This window comes from Salmo trutta, chromosome 21 (assembly GCF_901001165.1).
Source record: "Salmo trutta chromosome 21, fSalTru1.1, whole genome shotgun sequence".
Lineage (NCBI taxonomy): Eukaryota > Metazoa > Chordata > Actinopteri > Salmoniformes > Salmonidae > Salmo > Salmo trutta.
In genome coordinates this window covers 12277107-12295745 of record NC_042977.1, presented here as the reverse complement: position 1 = coordinate 12295745, position 18639 = coordinate 12277107, and the positions used below count along the sequence as shown (strand labels likewise).

At 43.0% G+C, this 18639-nt stretch overlaps 1 protein-coding gene across 1 annotated transcript; it reads right to left on the bottom strand.

The window, feature by feature from the left end:
• Positions 1–6531: 6531 nt before the first annotated feature.
• LOC115156697 (volume-regulated anion channel subunit LRRC8D) lies at positions 6532–12713 on the bottom strand. The gene is made up of 2 exons (XM_029704278.1): positions 11722–12713; positions 6532–10416 (listed from the first exon to the last, which is right to left on the bottom strand). The coding sequence occupies exon 2, from the start codon at positions 10412–10414 to the stop codon at positions 7862–7864; it is 2553 nt and encodes an 850-aa protein (XP_029560138.1). The 5' UTR covers positions 10415–10416; positions 11722–12713; the 3' UTR covers positions 6532–7861.
• Positions 12714–18639: the final 5926 nt, after the last annotated feature.

Below are 18639 nucleotides of genomic sequence, written 5' to 3'. Positions count from 1 at the left end.
AAAAAGAGAGAGGGGCATCGGGGCTAGTCGCATTAGAAGGGGTGGGAGATAAGGAAACGTTGGATGGGCAAGGAGGCATGGCTGAGTCAAATAGGAATCCTGACTTTATGAAGTGGTGATTATAAAGCTCAGCCATGTGCTTCTTGTCAGTAACAATCACATCATCAACTTTAAGGGACATGGGCAGCTGTGAGGAAGAGGGTTTATTCTCCAGGTCTTTAACCGTTTTCCAGAACTTCTTGGGGTTAGACCCACAGAGAGAGAACTGCTCCTTAAAGTAACTAACTTTGGCCTTCCGGATAGCCCGAGTGCACTTATTTGTCATTTGTCTGAACGAGAGCAAGTCAGCCTGAGTATGTGAGTGCTGAGCCCTTCACCAAATGCAATTCTTGAGGTGGAGTAACTCTGCAAGACCACGGTCGAACCAGGGTCTGAACCTGTTTTTAATTCTCATTTTCTTTATGGGGGTGTGTTTGTTAACAATATCACTGAAAATATCAAAAAAGAAGGTCCAAGCCTCCTAGACAGAGAGGATCAAGCTGATTCTATACCGATTTACAGAAGCCAGGTCATGAAGAAAGGCTTGCTCATGAAAGTTTTTTAGCAAGCGTCTATGACAAATCAGGACAGTTTCACTGAGGAGCCATTACGAACACAGGCTGTATGTCACGTCCTGACCAGTAATAGGGGTTATTTGTTATTATAGTTTGGTCAGGACGTGGCAGGAGGTGTTTGTTTCATGTGGTTTGGGCTATGTATTTAGGTAGAGGGGTATTTGTTTTATATGGTTCGGGGTGTGTGTGTATGTAGAGGGGTGTTGGATTTATGTGTTCCGGGGCTTTTGGTTTATGTTCTTGTTTTGTATTCTAGGGTTTCTATGTTGTGTATTTCTTTGTTGGCCTGGTGTGGCTCTCAATCAGGAACAGCTGTACATCGTTGTTTCTGATTGAGAGTCATACTTAGGGAGCCTGTTTTCCCACCTGTCCCTTTGTGGGAGATTGTTTTTGCATTGCTGTGTATAGCCTGCGAAACTGTCGTTCTTTATTTATTGTTTTTTCGTGTTCACCTATAAATAAAATAATGATGAGCACGCAACCCGCTGCGCCTTGGTCCTCCACACGTGACACTGTAAAACAGTGATCACTAAGGTCATTACAGAAAACACCAGACTGATACCTATCAGGATTATTTGTGAGGATAACATCGAGGAGAGTAGCCTTTTCTGGGGTTTTGGAGTCATACCTTGTGGGATTGGTAATAATCTGAGAAAGATTTATTGAGTCCCATTGCTTTAGGACATGTTAAGGTGGTTTAAGCATGTCCCAGTTTAGGTCACCTAGCAGGACAAATTCAGATTTAGTTTAAGGGGCCAGGAGAGAGCTTAATGCAGGTAGGGTACAGGCCGGTGCTGACTATAGTTTACGTTAGCTAGCTGGCCATTCATAATAATAACTAGCTAGCTGACAGTTAATGTTATTGTATTAATTATTTTTGCTGGCATGTTTGCATTTTCAACGAAAAAAAACAAACTATCGACATCTTTATCATCAACTACATGGCTTTTAAGAATTTTTGATTAACTAGCTAACAACATTATGTGCCCAATGTCCCTTCAACATCGTAGTTGCGGATCGAAGCATTACGGATATTCATATTTCTATTCCATTACTGTCTCGTTTACGTGGCTGCAGGTGGCTAAAAGTCTAGCAAGCTTTCCTCATGCTACAAATAAACTACATTAGACAACACCACTTTCAATTTCTCCCTGCAGGAGCACGGAGGTGGAAGTATAGAGATTATTTTTCTTCTTCTGTGTATTTTTTTGGCAGTTGGCAACCAACTTTAAAGTGCATTACCGCCACCAACAGGACTGGAGTGTGGACCAGAGGTCTAAGCAGCATAAAGACAGACAGAGAACACATTTTTATATCTGTGCCATTTATAACATCTGTGAAAGCACTGGCAGCGCCATTAGCTTAATGCAGCTAGCAGCCATATTGAATGACGCCAAAACGAGGGTGGGAAAATAAGGAAGCTTCTCATTCCAACTCTAAGTGTGTGTTCATCTGTTTTGTTTAAGCGCTGTACCTGACTCCATCTAACCATGGTCTCTGCTGTTGGGTGTAATGCCAGAAAAACACCTTTTAGAGTACTGTAGTCCCTAAATCCCGTGTAAAATGTGTTGTTCTTCTTGTCACACAGGAAGCATTGAAGGAGGAAGTGGTTTGCCTGAGGCTTCACAATTTCCTCGGCTTGACGAGCGAACTCGTTGCGTGCCTCTTCAAGCTGCTTTAAAAGCCCATCTATATGCTCTTAAAATAAATACTATCAGCTCTACATCTTCTATTCCAAGTACAGGCCATGCAAATGAATACATGTTCCTTTTCTGTTAGTAGAACGCTTACAGAAAAACAACTCAAAATGAACTTGCATGGCCTTTATGTAGAGTAGACGGGCAGATACTGATGTATTCATTGTGAATGATTGTAAATGGGAGCTAGTGACCGAGGTTAAACCAAATATTGTAAACTCACAAAAACACTAAAGTGACTGAAGTTCAGATAGCAAGTTTATACCTGACCATGATTTGGCAAGCCATGTTCTCAGCTTGAGGATCCTGATCCAGTGGGTCACTGTAGATACAAGATTCGGTTACATATACCTGGTATGAACTATTGAAAATTACAGAAAAGATACATATGTAATAATAAACAACTACCTTAGCTCATCTGGCTCCTCAGCAGGTGCATCCTTTCCATGACGGGTAGCCTCACTGTAAAACAGAAAAAAGAAGTTACAGTTGATTAATGATTCTACCTGACAAGTTGTTTAATAAACTAGTAGTTAGCTCGTTTAGGGGTAAGCTACGCTAGAAGGCCTACCTTGCTGCTTTTCTGATGATGGTCTTCCTGCCAGGCTTTGGGGTGAACATCCAGGTGAACACAGTCGACACAACCTGCTCCTTTAGCATCCGTTTCCCACTTATGGTCTTTAAAAAGGAGTCCACAACAAAGTGTTTTGAACACACTTTGGTTGTTGTCAGTTAACTGTGTAGGGAAATATTGATCCAGTTTAGTTATCAAGCATTATAACTTCCTATATTGGTTAGAGATGCAAAAATAGGTACTAAGTTAACCAATGTTAGCATTTCTCAACTAACTGGTGGCTGTGCTGTTAGCCTGGCTGGTCAGTAGATAGCTAGCTAACTAGCTAAGCTAACTAGCAACATTAAATTCAAAAATCTTAACTTGCCTTATAATGTGGTTTGACAACTCTCTTTATTTTCACCACTCATTGACGTCGGATTGCAGTCTTTGGGGAAACTGTGAAAAGTTCATTCTCTGCATCACTCCCTCCTTTTGTAGGAGTTACATCCAGGGACGCAGCAGTACAACTTTTGACTATGTTGCCTAGGTTTCCGGCCTCTGTTTCCCATTCATTCAGCTGGAAGTGACGTGTCATGTCGGGTGAATTAAGTGAATTGAGGCAATCTCCATTTTAAAGTAGTCCATTTGATTTTTCACGATTGGCTGATCCCTCCTGATGACCCAATTGGACATGACTCCAACAGGGTCACCAGGAGGGATCAGCCAATGAAGTTGGAAGTTCCACCCAGCTGACTACATAAAAATGGTGGAAGCCCTCCATAGTGCTGCACATGCTAAAACGTCCTTATGGCCACTAGAGGCCTCTATCATTCTCTATGGGTGGGAGCAGGATTTTGCTACTATGTGATAGTACAGTCGTGGCCAAAAGTTTTGAGAATGACACAAATATTAATTTTCACAAAGTTTGCTGCCTCAGTGTCTTTAGATATTTTTGTCAGATGTTACTATGGAATACTGAAGTATAATTGTATAATTACAAGCATTTCATAAGTGTCAAAGGCTTTTATTGACAATTACATGAAGTTGATGCAAAGAGTCAATATTTGTAGTGTTGACCTTTCTTTTTCAAGACCTCTGCAATCCGCCCTGGCATGCTGTCAATTAACTTCTGGGCCACATCCTGACTGATGGATGTGGGTTTTTGTTTGTCCACCCGCCTCTTGAGGATTGACCACAAGTTCTCAATGGGATTAAGGTCTGGGGAGTTTCCTTGCCATGGACACAAAATATCAATGTATTGTTCCCCAAGCCACTTAGTTATCACGTTTGCCTTATGGCATGGTGCTCCATCATGCTGGAAAAGGCATTGTTCATCACCAAACTGTCCCTGGATGGTTGGGGGAAGTTGCTCTCGGAGGATGTGTTGGTACCATTCTTTATTCATGGCTGTGTTCTTAGGCAAAATTGTGAGTGAGCCCACTCCCTTGGCTGAGAAGCAACCCCACACATGAATGGTCTCAGGATGCTTTACTGTTGGCATGACACAGGACTGATGGTAGAGCTCACCTTGTCTTCTCCGGACAAGCTTTTTTCCGGATGCCCCTAACAATTGATAAGGGGATTCATCAGAGAAAATTACTTTACCCCAGTCCTCAGCAGTCCAATCCCTGAACCTTTTGCAGAATATCAGTCTGTCCCTGATGTTTTTCCTGGAGAGAAGTAGCTTCTTTGCTGCCCTTCTTGACACCAGGCTATCCTCCAAAAGTCTTCGCCTCACTGTGCGTGCAGATGCACTCACACCTGCCTGCTGCCATTCCTGTGCAAGCACATTACTGGTGTGGTGCCCCGATCCTGCAGCTGAATCAACTTTAGGAGACGGTCCTGGCGCTTGCTGGACTTTCTTGGGTGCCCTGAAGCCTTCTTCACAACAACTGAACCACTCTCCTTGAAGTTCTTGATGATCCGATAAATGGTTAATTTAGGTGCAATCTTACTGGCAGCAATAAAATTGCCTGCAAAGCCCTTTTTGTGCAAAGCAATGATGACGGCACGTGTTTCCTTGCAGGTAACCATGGTTGACAGAGGAAGAACAATGATTCCAATTACCACCCTCCTTTTGAAGCTTCCAGTCTGTTATTCGAACTCAATCAGCATGACAGAGTGATCTCCAGCCTCGTCCTCGTCAACACTCACACCTGTGTTAACGAGAGAATCACTGACATGATGTCAGCTGGTCCTTTTGTGGCAGGGCTGAAATGCAGTGGAAATGTTTTTAAGGGATTCAGTTCATTTGCATGGCAAAGAGGGACTTTGCAATTAATTGCAATTCATCTGATCACTCTTCATAACATTCTGGAGTATATGCAAATTGCCATCATACAAACTGAGGCAGCAAACTTTGTGAAAATCTATATTTGTGTCATTCTCAAAACTTTTGGCCACGACTGTAGCTAGTCAACGAAGATGCTGCAAAGAAGCTGCTTCTAGGCTCTAAACTATGAATGATTACTGCCACCTATCATGCTAGACTATTTAGACTACTCTGTAATGAAACCAGTGATTTCTATTCCAGTTCCAAATTTCCAAACAACAGCTTTTTATTGATGATTGAACTTGTTAGCCACAATGGCCCTGGTAAAAGGTATGTAGACTATGAATTAAAATGTCAAGAGATCTCCATATGCCAGGCTATCTGTGGCTTGCTTTTAATGCCATTATTAGCGACATTAAAGTGTAACCAGGCGCAGCAGCATGGAAATGTCCAACAAAGTGCTGGAATTTTTTGCCATCATCCTTGAAAGGAGATAAAGAAAGTCACACACAAAACTAAACTTGACTATGATATTGAATTACCAAAGTACTGGCAAGATAGTGTTCTCTGCAGAGCCTGAATTGATCTCATCTGCCCTGTTGTCAGAATTACAGGCATTAACTTCCAGATTGTATTTCAAAAGTTGCAAATTCTTCTTCTTCTTTTGCCCTATTCAAATTGCCCTATTGTTTTGGCATGTCATCATCCCTAAATATGTTGTGTACATTGTACCTTTGCTTGATCAAGGAAATTCAGTTAATGTAATGCACATGTGATAACAAACCCTCATCAAATAATTTTGTACGGCAGCTGATGATCTAATTCTTTATACAGCTATAACTGCATAAAGACTAGATGCCACAGGAGCACCTTTGTACATACTGTATATAATATATTTAAGGTTTATTTAGAATTTTACACATTTTCAGCTAAAAGCTAAATTGCAGAACATGTAATTAAGTACAGAAAATAATGTGTGTATATATATATATATATATATATATATATATATATATATATATATATATATTTATATTTGAAGTGGCGTACAATATCACAGTTAAGCAGCATTAAGCAGTCTCACAAAGTAAGGCATAGGGCTGTTGTAGAATCTGTCAGTCCGAGATGAATCGGGTAGATCTGCCAGTAACATGGCCTCTCATCTGAGGCAGCCATTTGTTGTAATCCTGGGATTTTGCAAGCTTCTGTGCAAAGGATCTGCAGAGGTAGGTATGGCGGGACTCCGGGGGCTGCAAGGCCAGGTTGCACATCGTTGGAATCGTTGGATCTTCTCAAGTTGGTTGTGTTGGTGGGCTGTGAGACCTGGGTCCCATAACTAATGTCCAATTACCATTGACAAATGCATCGAAACAGAGAGTGACAAGAATTTGAAAAATGTATCTAAAATCTAGTTTTATTGTGCCATAAATTAATGGACTTTGAGCGTATGATCAGTAATTTGGTATGGTGGCAAATGTGAACAGTTCATGTACAGTACAGAAATACATAGAAAAACAAGCTATAACAATCTTTGTCCCATTGTTCTCTCCCTTTTGTCAAACCTCATCCCTTTTCAATCACACATCTTTAAAAAATAAATTAGGTTTAGTATGGTCTGTGATAGGCGAGTGTAATCCATAGAAAACATTCAACAATCTATGAGAAAAGCAAATATTGGTTGTGCAAAGAACACCCAACTTCAAGCGTAATCCCCAAGAGGGGGTAAAAGTTCAGACTGTATCTTCTATTCCCCCAGTGAACTTAGTATGATCACATAGGCAAGACTGTGACGAAGCAGTTTTAAACAGTTCCCGGTAGACTGAGGATCCCACCTCTTATCAACACACAACAACTGTCACTCTGCTGACAGACCATGTCTTGGCTGCAGGACGTCATTGAAGCAAATGAATGAAACGTTATTTAAATAAAAGTGAATTACTACTGAAAAGAGAGAATTTGTTCTGTCATTGAATGGTGATGTGAATAATGACAGTGAATGTTTAGACAAACATGCTGTATGGTCCTTTCTTATTAAAGCCCTCACTGAGAAATAGCAGCAGTTAAGGTTGAAAATCTATTCCCCATGGTTAACATTATACCTGAGTAGCTAATACGATATATATTAATAAGTCAAAAATTCAATTCCCGTTAACAATATTATGCGATAATACCCTAGGAAGCAACTGAAAGCGTTTTTTATCCTGAACATTCTTAAATATTTGAAAAATATACTACTTTGAAACGATAATTGCAAAAAGTCATTACGTGATTACAGAGCTCTGCAGTCTGCGTTGAGGAGAAGCATTCTCTCTCACTTTATTAAGTTAAAAGTGTCAAGGAACAAACCATATAGTGCAATTTAGAATCAATAAAATGTGGTTCAATACCCTGTGAAAGTAACCACCCCTTCCGTTTTACTTCCGGGTCATGTCCCCATATCTTTTCAATGGGCTTGAAGTTATATAATCAAATTCGTGAAAACAGGATCCTTTAAGAAATACACCAAATCATATTCATGTTATGGAAGAATTTACTTCTGCCAGATGCCTTTTATGAAGTATTTGACTTGAAGACCATTCTGCCATGTTTTTGCCCAAAAGTTCAAAAACTACAAGGCTACTTCCTGGTGAATTACATCTCAATTTCATGGCGTATTGCTTCAGTGAGTTATAATATACATTTCAGTTAATCACTCTACCGTAAGGGTTTAAGATATCAGAGATTATAAGCCACTCGCAAAGGACACATTGGTCTCCCGACTGATGCTCTCCTTTACCTCTACGGGTAAAGTGTCAAAAAGGTGGTCCTCGACAATGAGGCAGTTTTTACGTAGAAGGCGACAGTTCCCCAGTAGCGAGGGAAGGCGGTCCAGACTGTTCCCCCTCAGCTCCAGCTGAGTGAGCTGCACCAACTGACCCACTGTCTCAGGCAAGGTGGTGAGGCCATTGTTGCTCAGACACAGGACCTTCAGCTTGGTGCACCTGAACAGCTGCTTGGGCAGCACCTCCACCTTGTTTGCATTAATGGCGAAGTGCTGGAGGTTCTGCAGGAGACCCACGTCCGACGGGATCACTGTGATGGAGTTCTGACTGACGTCCAGCTGCCTCAGCTTGGGGAGGTGGAACAGCGCCGGCGGGAGCGTCTCCAGTTTGTTGTGCGAAAGGTGAAGTGACTCCAAACACTTGACCTGGCCTATGGAGGCTGGAATTGTGATGATTTTGTTGTGCCACAGTTTGAGGCAGGTCAACCTCTTGAGGTGCTGAAAGCTGATGATCTCCTCAATGGTGCGAATGTTGTTGGATTTGAGGTCCAGCTCTTGAAGGTTGGTTAAGCTGAAAATAGCATGGGGGATCCTCTCCAGCTCACAGTTGTGCAACTCCAGATCGGCAAGGTTTGTCATCTTCTTGAGGCTGTTCAGTACCAGTAGTTTAGTACCATCATTGTGCACCACCAGTTTGATCAGGTGTGGGGACAGCTCAGTTAGGCTTGAAGGCATCTTGGTGAGGTTGCTCTTCAGATACAATGTCTTTAGATGTTTCAAATCTCGCATGGACTCTAGTCCTATCATTTTGTTGTGTTCTGAGCTTAAATTCCCTACCAAGTTAAGCTCCCTCAAACTTCTCAACAAGTAAACCCATGTGGGGATCTCAGCGACGTCTGTGAACTTGACGTGAAGGCAGCGGAGGTGGTCACGGAGAAAGACAAAGGCTGTCTGCTCAACTTTGGCAGGGCAGTGGCAGAGGTGCAGCTCATGCATACTGGTCATTTGGGAAATCTTTGCCGAAAACCTGACCTCAGGAATTAGTTCTAGTTTAAGTATTTCCAGGTCGGTGAGATCAAACACTGCATTGGGGAGACCAGAGAGCATGAAGAGGTGGAGCTCCTGCTGGTCTTGGGCATTTCGGATCACAAGCTGTCTGAGCTTCTCAAATGTCCACTCGTGGTTCAGACTGATCTCCCTCAGCTTGTTCTCGCTGACCTCTGAGAGGAATACACCAAACCGTTTGGAATACAGCTGGTCGTACTGATCGACCATGTGCAGGAGGAACGCAAAATCGTTCTTCACGTCAGGAATGTCACTGAAGCTACTCTCCTCTCTGACTTTCTCAAATGAGTACTCTTTAAGGGGGCGCCTGAAAAGCCAGTGGAGGGAATACAAGCACACCATCCCATAGATCAATATGAGGGCCATGTAGCTGAGGAGGAGCTTTCTCAGCATGAACGCCATGTTGTGGGTACAAAAGAACTGCTTATATCCGGTTAAGTGTTTGATATCGGGCTCACATTTGTGGCGAAAGTTGATGGCAGCCATAAAAGTTGACGTATATGACAGAATCAAAATGAACTTGACCGTTTTGACCACGGTCTGAGCTACGTAGAGCTTGTAGATGAAATCGCTGTCCTCCACATGGGCACGGAATTTTCTCACCTTCTCAAAAAGAGCCTTGGCCTGCTCTCCATCCTTCTTGTCCAAGATAGTCATACTTGGTGCCTCAGCAACGGGCGTATCTGCTGAGAACTTGACTCCTGTATTCCCAAGCATAGGAGTAGATGTGTTGGCAGCATTTTCGTCTTTATTTTCCTGTGATACCTGTGTCGGTGCTGAAGTGGTGCCAGTCAGTCTCTGTTTGTTCTCCTCAGAATCCTCACAGGCTGTCTCGGACAAAGCCTTTGTAGTCCATGGAGACTCAAAGCACCGTCCGAGAATGGACACAAAGTGTTCAATCTTTGAGCTTGTCTTAGGGTATTTGAACCAGAAGTTACTACTGACCATAAGCACAAGGGTGTGGATGAGGGTGAGGTACGGGAAGTACTTTGAGTACCAGGGCAAGGCAACATGGTAACACATTTGGTTGACAAAGATGTACTGCTGATAATCTAAGTTGGTTTGGATTCCTGTGGGCTCAGGTTGCTGCATTTTGCTCTCTCGCTTCACAACGATGGGTTGGGTGTTGTGGATCTCGTGTACTGCACTGTCTGGTAGATCTTTAGTGGCCATTGGTGTAGCAAGCACTGTCGTCATACTAACTGTTGATGAGGTGGTTTCTTGCTGACATTGGGTTGTACAAGAGTTTGGCCCTGCCGCCTCCTCCGCTTCCTCCAGGTAGGGAAGGCACGCCACCTGGTCCTTTGTGATCTGCATCGTCATGGCGAAGATGGACAACATGAGCATGACCACCCCCAGGTAGTCCATGAAGACGTCCCACCATGGTTTTAGGATGCGGTAGGTCGGCTGGATGTCATTCAGCGATGCTAACTCAGTGATGGTAAACATTCCTGCAATAGAAGAAGACCGGGCATTTAGCTAGTATGGAAAGCACTTATTTCTCAAACAATCAAATTATAAATAAATAAAACAAGCACTTCAAATGTGTGTTTTTGTTTGGAATCAAATCGATTTTTGTTGGTAAATGTTTGTACTTGGTATGGTTATAAAGGTTAAAAAGGTAATAAAGGTTGACGCCATTATTTTTATGAACTAAATTGATTGGCTCTCCATGTCAAAGTGGCTTATAAAAGACAAAACAGCATTAGTAATGACATTGGCTTATTACTCTCTCTCATGCATCTCTATAAAGAATTTGAAAACATCTGAGTCTACAAACTATTGTATGTCATTGAGAAGTTTATGATGTTGGTGTGCCGTTTTAAGAAGCAATGGTAATTGTGCCCAGATTCAACATGTGGGAGCACTTCCTTCTCTGATCCTTTTCTCCCACGGTAAAAATTATGTTTACAATTGTTTTATGACAGTGAAGATACATTGCCTAGGTAGCTTAGATCTAGGTAGCCTAGATAATGATCACTACTGTTAATATTTGTAACTGTTACAACACTATTAAGAGTGATTTTATGGCATACACTTTTCCTTACCAGTATTCTAAAACAAATATGGTACGCTTTACCAACCAATAAAACTTGATGATATTTTTTTTCATTCATAATTTCCTTTCATAGTTGAACTAAAGAATTACAGTAATATCAATACATATTTTGACATTATAGGCTAGTAGCCTATAGGCTATATTTATAACTATAGTATAATATTAATAAAAAAAATGCTTCAAGGTGACATCCCAGTAAGAGTAAGACATCATTAAAGACGTTTTGCATATAATCAAAGCAGAAGATCTGTAGGCGAGAGCGTGTAGTAGACCGTATAGAGACAGCCCTGGTCTAAAAAAGAGAAGAGCAGAGAGACCAGTTCTGGAATACACCTAGGCTACTGATCGAACATATTTACAGTCATTTCATTTAGGAAATATAAACTATTAGACACATGTTAAACTCTTGAGAATCTTCTAGAGATCTTGCGCATTCATTTTTCTGTTGCTGTCTGACTGAGGTCAGGTGACTTGCTGTAACGTGGGGTAAACTTAAACTGTAACTCAACTACAGCTTGTGCCCAGAGTTAAAACATTTACGGTGCGTTTCCTTAACAATTTGTATTATCTTGCCACAGCCTAAATAAACTACCCTGGGATAACCGCACATTATGACAATCAACATCAAACAAATATAAATTAGGATTTTACAGTTTTTACAGCGTGGTAAATGCGAGAAAAAAAATACCATACTTACTATCTTGGTGAAGTTATCTCTTCTCAATAAGATTTCTGGCACTCCATTCCACTTTTACGGTCAATACAGTTCCTTCCGACGGTTCAGATCAAATAATTAAACCATCATCTATAGAATAAAGCTTGTGACCAAGAATATTATGTTCGTGACAGTGCGAATGTCAGCACCATTCTCAATAACCGCGGTTCTGCATTGGCTACCTGATAAACACTAGCTACTTGAACAATATGCGCAGAACGTCTGCCTCCGTACGCATGTAATTCAAAGTAAAGGATAGTCCAACTTTAACATTAAAGCGCTATTACCGGCGTTTATGAGATGGTGGATGCCACAGATCAACGTCCCAAAGACACAACGTGGTTGTCTCAGATGCCACCAAATTCGAGATAGGCCGAATAATGAAAACTAGGGCACCACCTACTCTACTACGACTTGATCGAATGTTTCTCCCGCGTGAACATTCTGTTACAATATAGCTCATTCAGAAGCTTTGAACTGTAACCATCTGTTCAGTAACTATGTAGCAATTACTACTTTTCAGTCTGTAAATGAATACATTGTATTTGGAACATCATATCTGCTGTCCCAGTAAGCTACACAATGTAACAATCCTTGCTAGCTCTCTCCCTCTCGTCCTGTCTGTCTGTCTGTAGTTAGGCTAGATAGCCAGCCTAATTGTGAAATATGAAGACGTCAGGAATCTAGAACCCTTTTGGTGTAACTCGCTATCGACTGAAGTCATGCTGGATTTCCAGCTATGTCTGGATTTGGTTGCTTGCTGCACCGGTGCACTGCACACTGTTGAGGAAGTGTCTCTTGAGTATGGTACAGGTTCCAACCGGTCCAGGCTAGATCATGTAAAAAGAGTGGGCTACCCTCCTCTCAACCCTTGTACTCTCAGAGGAAGTGAATAAAAACAAGTCCATGGAGTGCCAGGCAGGGGCGGACTGGAACACAAATTCAGCCCTGGCATTTTAGCCACACCAGCCCACATCCCCTTGCAACTTTTACTTTACCAGTCAGCGGTGAAACATAGTCCTCCTCCTTTTTTTTAACCAGCTCATGTTTAAAAGACAAATACAACATGTAAAAACATCACTGGAGATACAACTCACCACTATAACTGTGCATCTTGCCTGCCTGTTGTGCAGTCTGTCTCTGTATCTTCTCTGCTGTCACTCTGTCTCTTTCTGTCTGTCACTCTGTCTGTCTTTGCTTCTCCTTGTTCTCGAATGTTGTCTGTATATCACTCCGAAGTTAACTGAACTGTATCTCTCTGTTTACTGAATAAATGCCTAATAGATTACAATTGGCTCATAATACATCATGTAAGGCTAACTACTTATATTGAAAATATAAATTCCTGGATTTCATACATGTCCCCCCTATCCTTATGGGGCTCCCGAGTGGCGCGATGGTCTAAGGCACTGCCTCTCAGTGTAAGAGGCATCACTGTAGTCCCCGGTTCACATCTGGCTGTGATTGGGAGTCCCATAGGGCAGTGCACAATTGGCCCAACATCGTCCAGGTTTGGCCGGGGTAGGCCGTCATTGTAAATGAGATTTTGTTCTTAACTGACCTGCCTAGTTAAATAATGGTTGAAAAAAGATATATATATCCTAAGGGTTAATTACTATTGCATATATAATATAGAGCCAAAATATTACAACATGACCTGAGCTGCTTACTATTCTTTTAACAGGTACTCAGTGGTGAGTTTAGTAAATCTTGGTGGGGCAAACTCCAAAAAAATGTTTTTAGATGCATGCCAGCAAAGCCACTACACAGAAAAACAGTAAACAATACATAAATTGCATTATAATGGTGACAAACGGTGCCCACAAACTGTTATGACCTACATAAAGCTGTCCCAACAGCAGAGCTTTCATTTCAGCACCATAGAGTGACTCCTTACCACTACTACATCTGGCTATCAGCGGAGCCTTGTCTGGCAGTGAAACAGTTCATTCAGCCTTAAAAAACATAGGTGATATGGCTGACTTGCTTAAACAAATGTGGTTTCTACTGACAATTGAGATATACAAACTATGGCATAAGGAAACGACGAGCAAATAAGAGGCAATAATTTATGCAGCAGCATAAAAAATGTTTGGACTCACCTTTTGGTGCTGTGCTCACTTGAACAGGAAGGTGGTGCAGGAAAGTGGTCCTTCTTGTGGGCAAATTTTGTCATCAAACTTTGTCATCAAAGTCTGGCATTCTCTGGATTTATGGTGCTTTCAAGAACACTGGGAACTCAGAAAAAACAAGGAATCATGATATCAGTGATCTTCAGGTCGTAGCTCTAGAAAGAGGCCCGGGTTTCCGACTTGGAATTCCGAATTGGATGACAGTTTAAAACGTATTTTCCCAGTCAGAGCTCGTTTTCCCCCCGAGTTCCCAGCTGTATTGTACGTGGCAGAAGTCATGCTGGATTGACAGCACGGCCAATGTATTCAACCTTTTCTGACCTATGGTGTGTTGCGAGTTAATTGTTAAGAGACCCTTAAACCACACACCCTCTCCACTGAATAGCAGGCTAACGATTGCTTTGCAAAGCTTGCAGTTAGCCACTGATTCCTACCAACCAATCATTGTTGAATTTGCGATTTCCAACTTGTTGTGTAATGTTTATGTCCAATGGCCAATGAGCACCGATATGTTTTAGCTATAATTTCTCATCATATGACAAGGATTGAAAAGGATTTGCCAGTAATTTGTCAAATTGATTCATGATGATGACTGCTTGCTAGCTAAGATTTTGAAAGTATGATGTTGATATGATCAGTCCAATCAAAGCTACGGTAGATATAACGTGATTTGACGTCATTTTGTCTGTGGCCAGTGACCTTGAGCCTTCTTGAATGGGCACTTCTCATTTTAAATCTATGGCAGCACCCAAGGGGCTTGAATTTTCGAGCGCTCCCCATTTTTTTCCGGTTTTGCAGGTGACGTAGTGTCCCAATGAGTGACAGAACACTGAGCCAATCATGGCGCAACTAGACAACATCACCAACCGCTACGCTCCGTATTTTCTGCTGGCTGCCCCACCACCACAGAAAGCACTGAGCTAGGCTGAAACACCTGCATTTTGGAGATGCATTACTCAAGAAAGCAAAAAAGAGACCATGTTTGCATGCAGCTTTATTAACACAAATATTAGTTTCTACATTGTTTGCAAACTGATATGTGACACGTATTAATGCCAAAATAATATGCAACACCCCCCCCCCCCCCAAAGCTTCTAAAGCCATCACAAAGGGAGGAATGCCCCACCTATCCTGAATGACGAGTCGCCACTGCAGGTACTGCAGGAATGTCTACTAATGGCATGCCAATCTTTTTGTGAGAAATTATTACTGGTCACTCAGACATTTATTAAGTATTATAAATAGCACTTACTTTAGATTAGGGACCGCAAAAAGACTTGGTGAACACACAATTTATAAATGCCCTGTAAATGGTTTATTATGGACCATTGAACTACATTGTTACCCATCCGGTACGATTAGACAAAGAAGAAAATAAATGCCTACTTTATTGACCAAAACGCTTGCCTCCTCTCATAACATCACCTCATACCCGCTCTCCTCTCCGTTTCCTGTTCCAGACCTTGATAAATCGGCCACCAGGCTCTGGGACCATCAGACACATCACCACACCACTCACCCTCACCGTGGAGTCCATCCATCAGGAGAACATTCCCTTCTTCGTTATTAGTGCACCAGCTCACAAGATCATCCTCGGCCTCCCATGGCTCCAATTCCATAACCCGAATACCGGAGGACCTACTTTCCCATCCCCGGTGGTTCCATGTCGGTTGAGAGTCCTGTGGTTGCCCTTCAGCCCAACCTCCCGGAGGTATACCAGGACCTGCGGGAGGTAATATGCAATCGACCTGCTTGCAGGCTCTGCACCCTCGCGCAGACGCATCTACCCTCTGTCGGTGGCTAAAACTAAGGCCATGGAGGAGTACATCCATGAGGCGCTCCAACAGGGATTCATCCGCACGTCCACCTCTCCTGCGTCTGCAGGCTTCTTTTTCGTGGCAAAGAAGGATGGAGGATTACACCCATGTATTGATTACAGAGCTGCGGAGTGCATACAATCTCATCCGCATCTGGGAGGGGGATGAATGGAAGACAGCTTTCAGCATGATATCTGGTCACTACGAGTACTTGGTGATGCCTTTTGGCTTAGCCAATGCTCTCTGTGTTCCAGGCATTCGTTAACGAGGTGTTCCGGGACATGCTCGGACGCCAGGTGGTCGTGTATATCGACGACATCTCTGCTAACGTAAACTCACTCACTTTTGTACATCGCCTTGGTCCGTACAATTGACCTTATTTTAGCGCCCCAAAAACGTAATACTTCCAGATCAACTGTAATGTCAATACCATTGTAAAGCACAATTTCTCCCCTTTCCAACAGAATCAGTGACATGACATCCACGCTGCCCGTTTCTGCATGATTCAAGAAGGCAATGAGCTCCGTCGGGTCTTTTTAAAAATGGCGGGTGGGGAAGCGAAACTAATGTGTGATAGTGAGAAGGAGAGGAGATGTATGGTAAAACGGCTTTTTTTCACTTGATCTGTCCAACTTATCACCTTATCGCCTCTAAAATGTAAATAAAACACTATAAATAGTTTATATAATGTGTCATTACATACCTATTTGAAGGTTTGTGTCGAATTTGAATTGGGTTTTTAGGGCGGCGCTAAAGTGATCTTCAGAAGTAAACAGCTAGGTATCCCCAAAAACTACTAGGTATCCCCCTTACCCAGTCACTGTCCATTTCTTGTTTTAAACGATGAGAGAAGTGCTACACCTGGTGGAGAGAGATTGTAAGACAGAAATAGTTGTTTTATGCGTGCTGTAAGTTACGGCATGACACGTCACGATGTAACGGAGGGTCAGTTTTTTCTACTTTTCTCCAATACTATATAGCCATTACCATGTCGATCAACGCTTGAATAGAAACGTTGTTCACACCCCAGATTTTGAAGTCAACACAGTCCCACTAGTTTTCTTTGTAGCCTCTTTTGAATGTCGCGGTTGCGCACATTTGTACGGAATGGGGTGAGTTTACGTTACCTTGGAGGATCACATCGCTCACGTCCGAGTAGTTCTGGAATGCCTCCTGGCCAACCAACTATATGTCAAGGCAGAGAAGTGCCAATTTCATCAGGAAGCTGTTTCCTTTCTAGGCTACCAGATCAGCCAGATCAACCAGTCATGGCCAGTCCCAACCACCATAAAGGGGTTACAACGGTTTTTGGGGTTTGCCAACTTCTATCCCCAATTTCATCAGGAACTTTAGCTCCATCGCCTCTCCTCTCACCTCTCTCCTCAAGGGTGGTCCCCATAGGTTGGTGTGGAGTGCAGCAGCTGACAAGGCCTTCCGCCTACTGAAGGGGCGTTTCACCTCTGCCCCATTGCTCAAACACCCTGATTCGACGCTACCCTTTGTGGTGAAGGTGGACACTTCAGAGGTGGGTGTGGGAGCTGTCCTGTCTCAATGACAAGGTAATCCCCAGAAATTGTATTTCTGTGCATATTACTCTAAGAAATAATCTCCTGCAGAGAAATGATGACATCGGCGATCGAGAGCTCCTGGCGGTGAAGTTGGCATTAGAGGAGTGGAGACACAGGCTGGAGGGTGCCAAGGACCCATTCGTCATACTCACCGACCATCAGAACCTGGAGTACATACGGAGAGCGATGCGGCTGAACCCGTGCCAAGCAAGGTGGGCCCTTTTCTTTACTAGATTTGACTTCACGCTGACCTATCACCCAGTTTCAAAGAACACCAAAGCCGATGCCCTGTCCCATCTCTACGATTCAGGAGAGGGTCCTGAATGCACCCATAATTTCTCCCTCTTGGGTCATAGCCCCTGTGGTCTGAGACGTGTGGTTCAGGCGTGCAGAAGTGTGAAGTGATGACCACGTGAGACTCCAGCGCGCCGTCCACTGTCAGAAGGAGCAGGCGGATCGCCACCACAGTAAGACTCTCTTCTTCCATCCTGGTGATCGTGTCTGGCTCTCCACCAGGAACCTCCCACTCTGCCTGCCCTGCAAGAAGCTGAGCCCCCGGTTTATGGGGCTGTTCAAGGTTCTCCGGAGGGTCAACAAGACGACGTATAGATTACAGCTCCCCAGTAACTATCTAACCTTCCTTTCATGTCTCCCTTCTCAGGCTGGTGGTTCCTGGTCCCATGACTGAGTCTCTCTCTCTCTCTCTCTCTCTCTCTCTCTCCTCTCTCTCTCTCTCTCTCTCTCTCTCTCTCTCTCTCTCTCTCTCTCTCTCTCTCTCTCTCTTCTCTCTCTCTCTCTCTCTCTCTCTCTCTCTCTCTTCTCTCTCTTCTCTCTCTCTCTCTCTCTCTCTCTCTCTCTCTCTCCTCTCTCTCTCTCTCTCTCTCTCTCTCTCTCTCTCTCTCTCTCTCTCTCCTCTCTCTCTCTCTCCTCTCTCTCTCTCTCTCTCTTCTCTCTCTCTCTCTCTCTCTCTCTCTCTCTCTCTCTCTCTCTCTCTCTCTCTCTCTCTCTCTCTCTCTCTCTCTCTCTCTCTCTCTCTCTCTCTCTCTCTCTCTCTCTCTCATAGAATGATGCCGGGACTAGTTTATGAAGATAGATTTCCAGCGTTGCGCTTCGTTTGACAGTGCCGCGTGACAGGCCTTTCATCAAAGGAAATAGACAGGATATAGGCAGTGCTTTCCAGCCTGCAGTGGCTGTGTAATGTAATTTGACACCAGGGTCAGCCATTACTACAGCTCATAAGACCCACTCGCTGGCTGAAGAAACTGAGATTCAGAAGAAAATAAACATTTAAAATACACAGTCCCTGAATTGACCTTTAACAGAGATTATTTAGCAAATATTATGCATTAATTCAGTGTTTCATTGTAATACATAATGACTTGT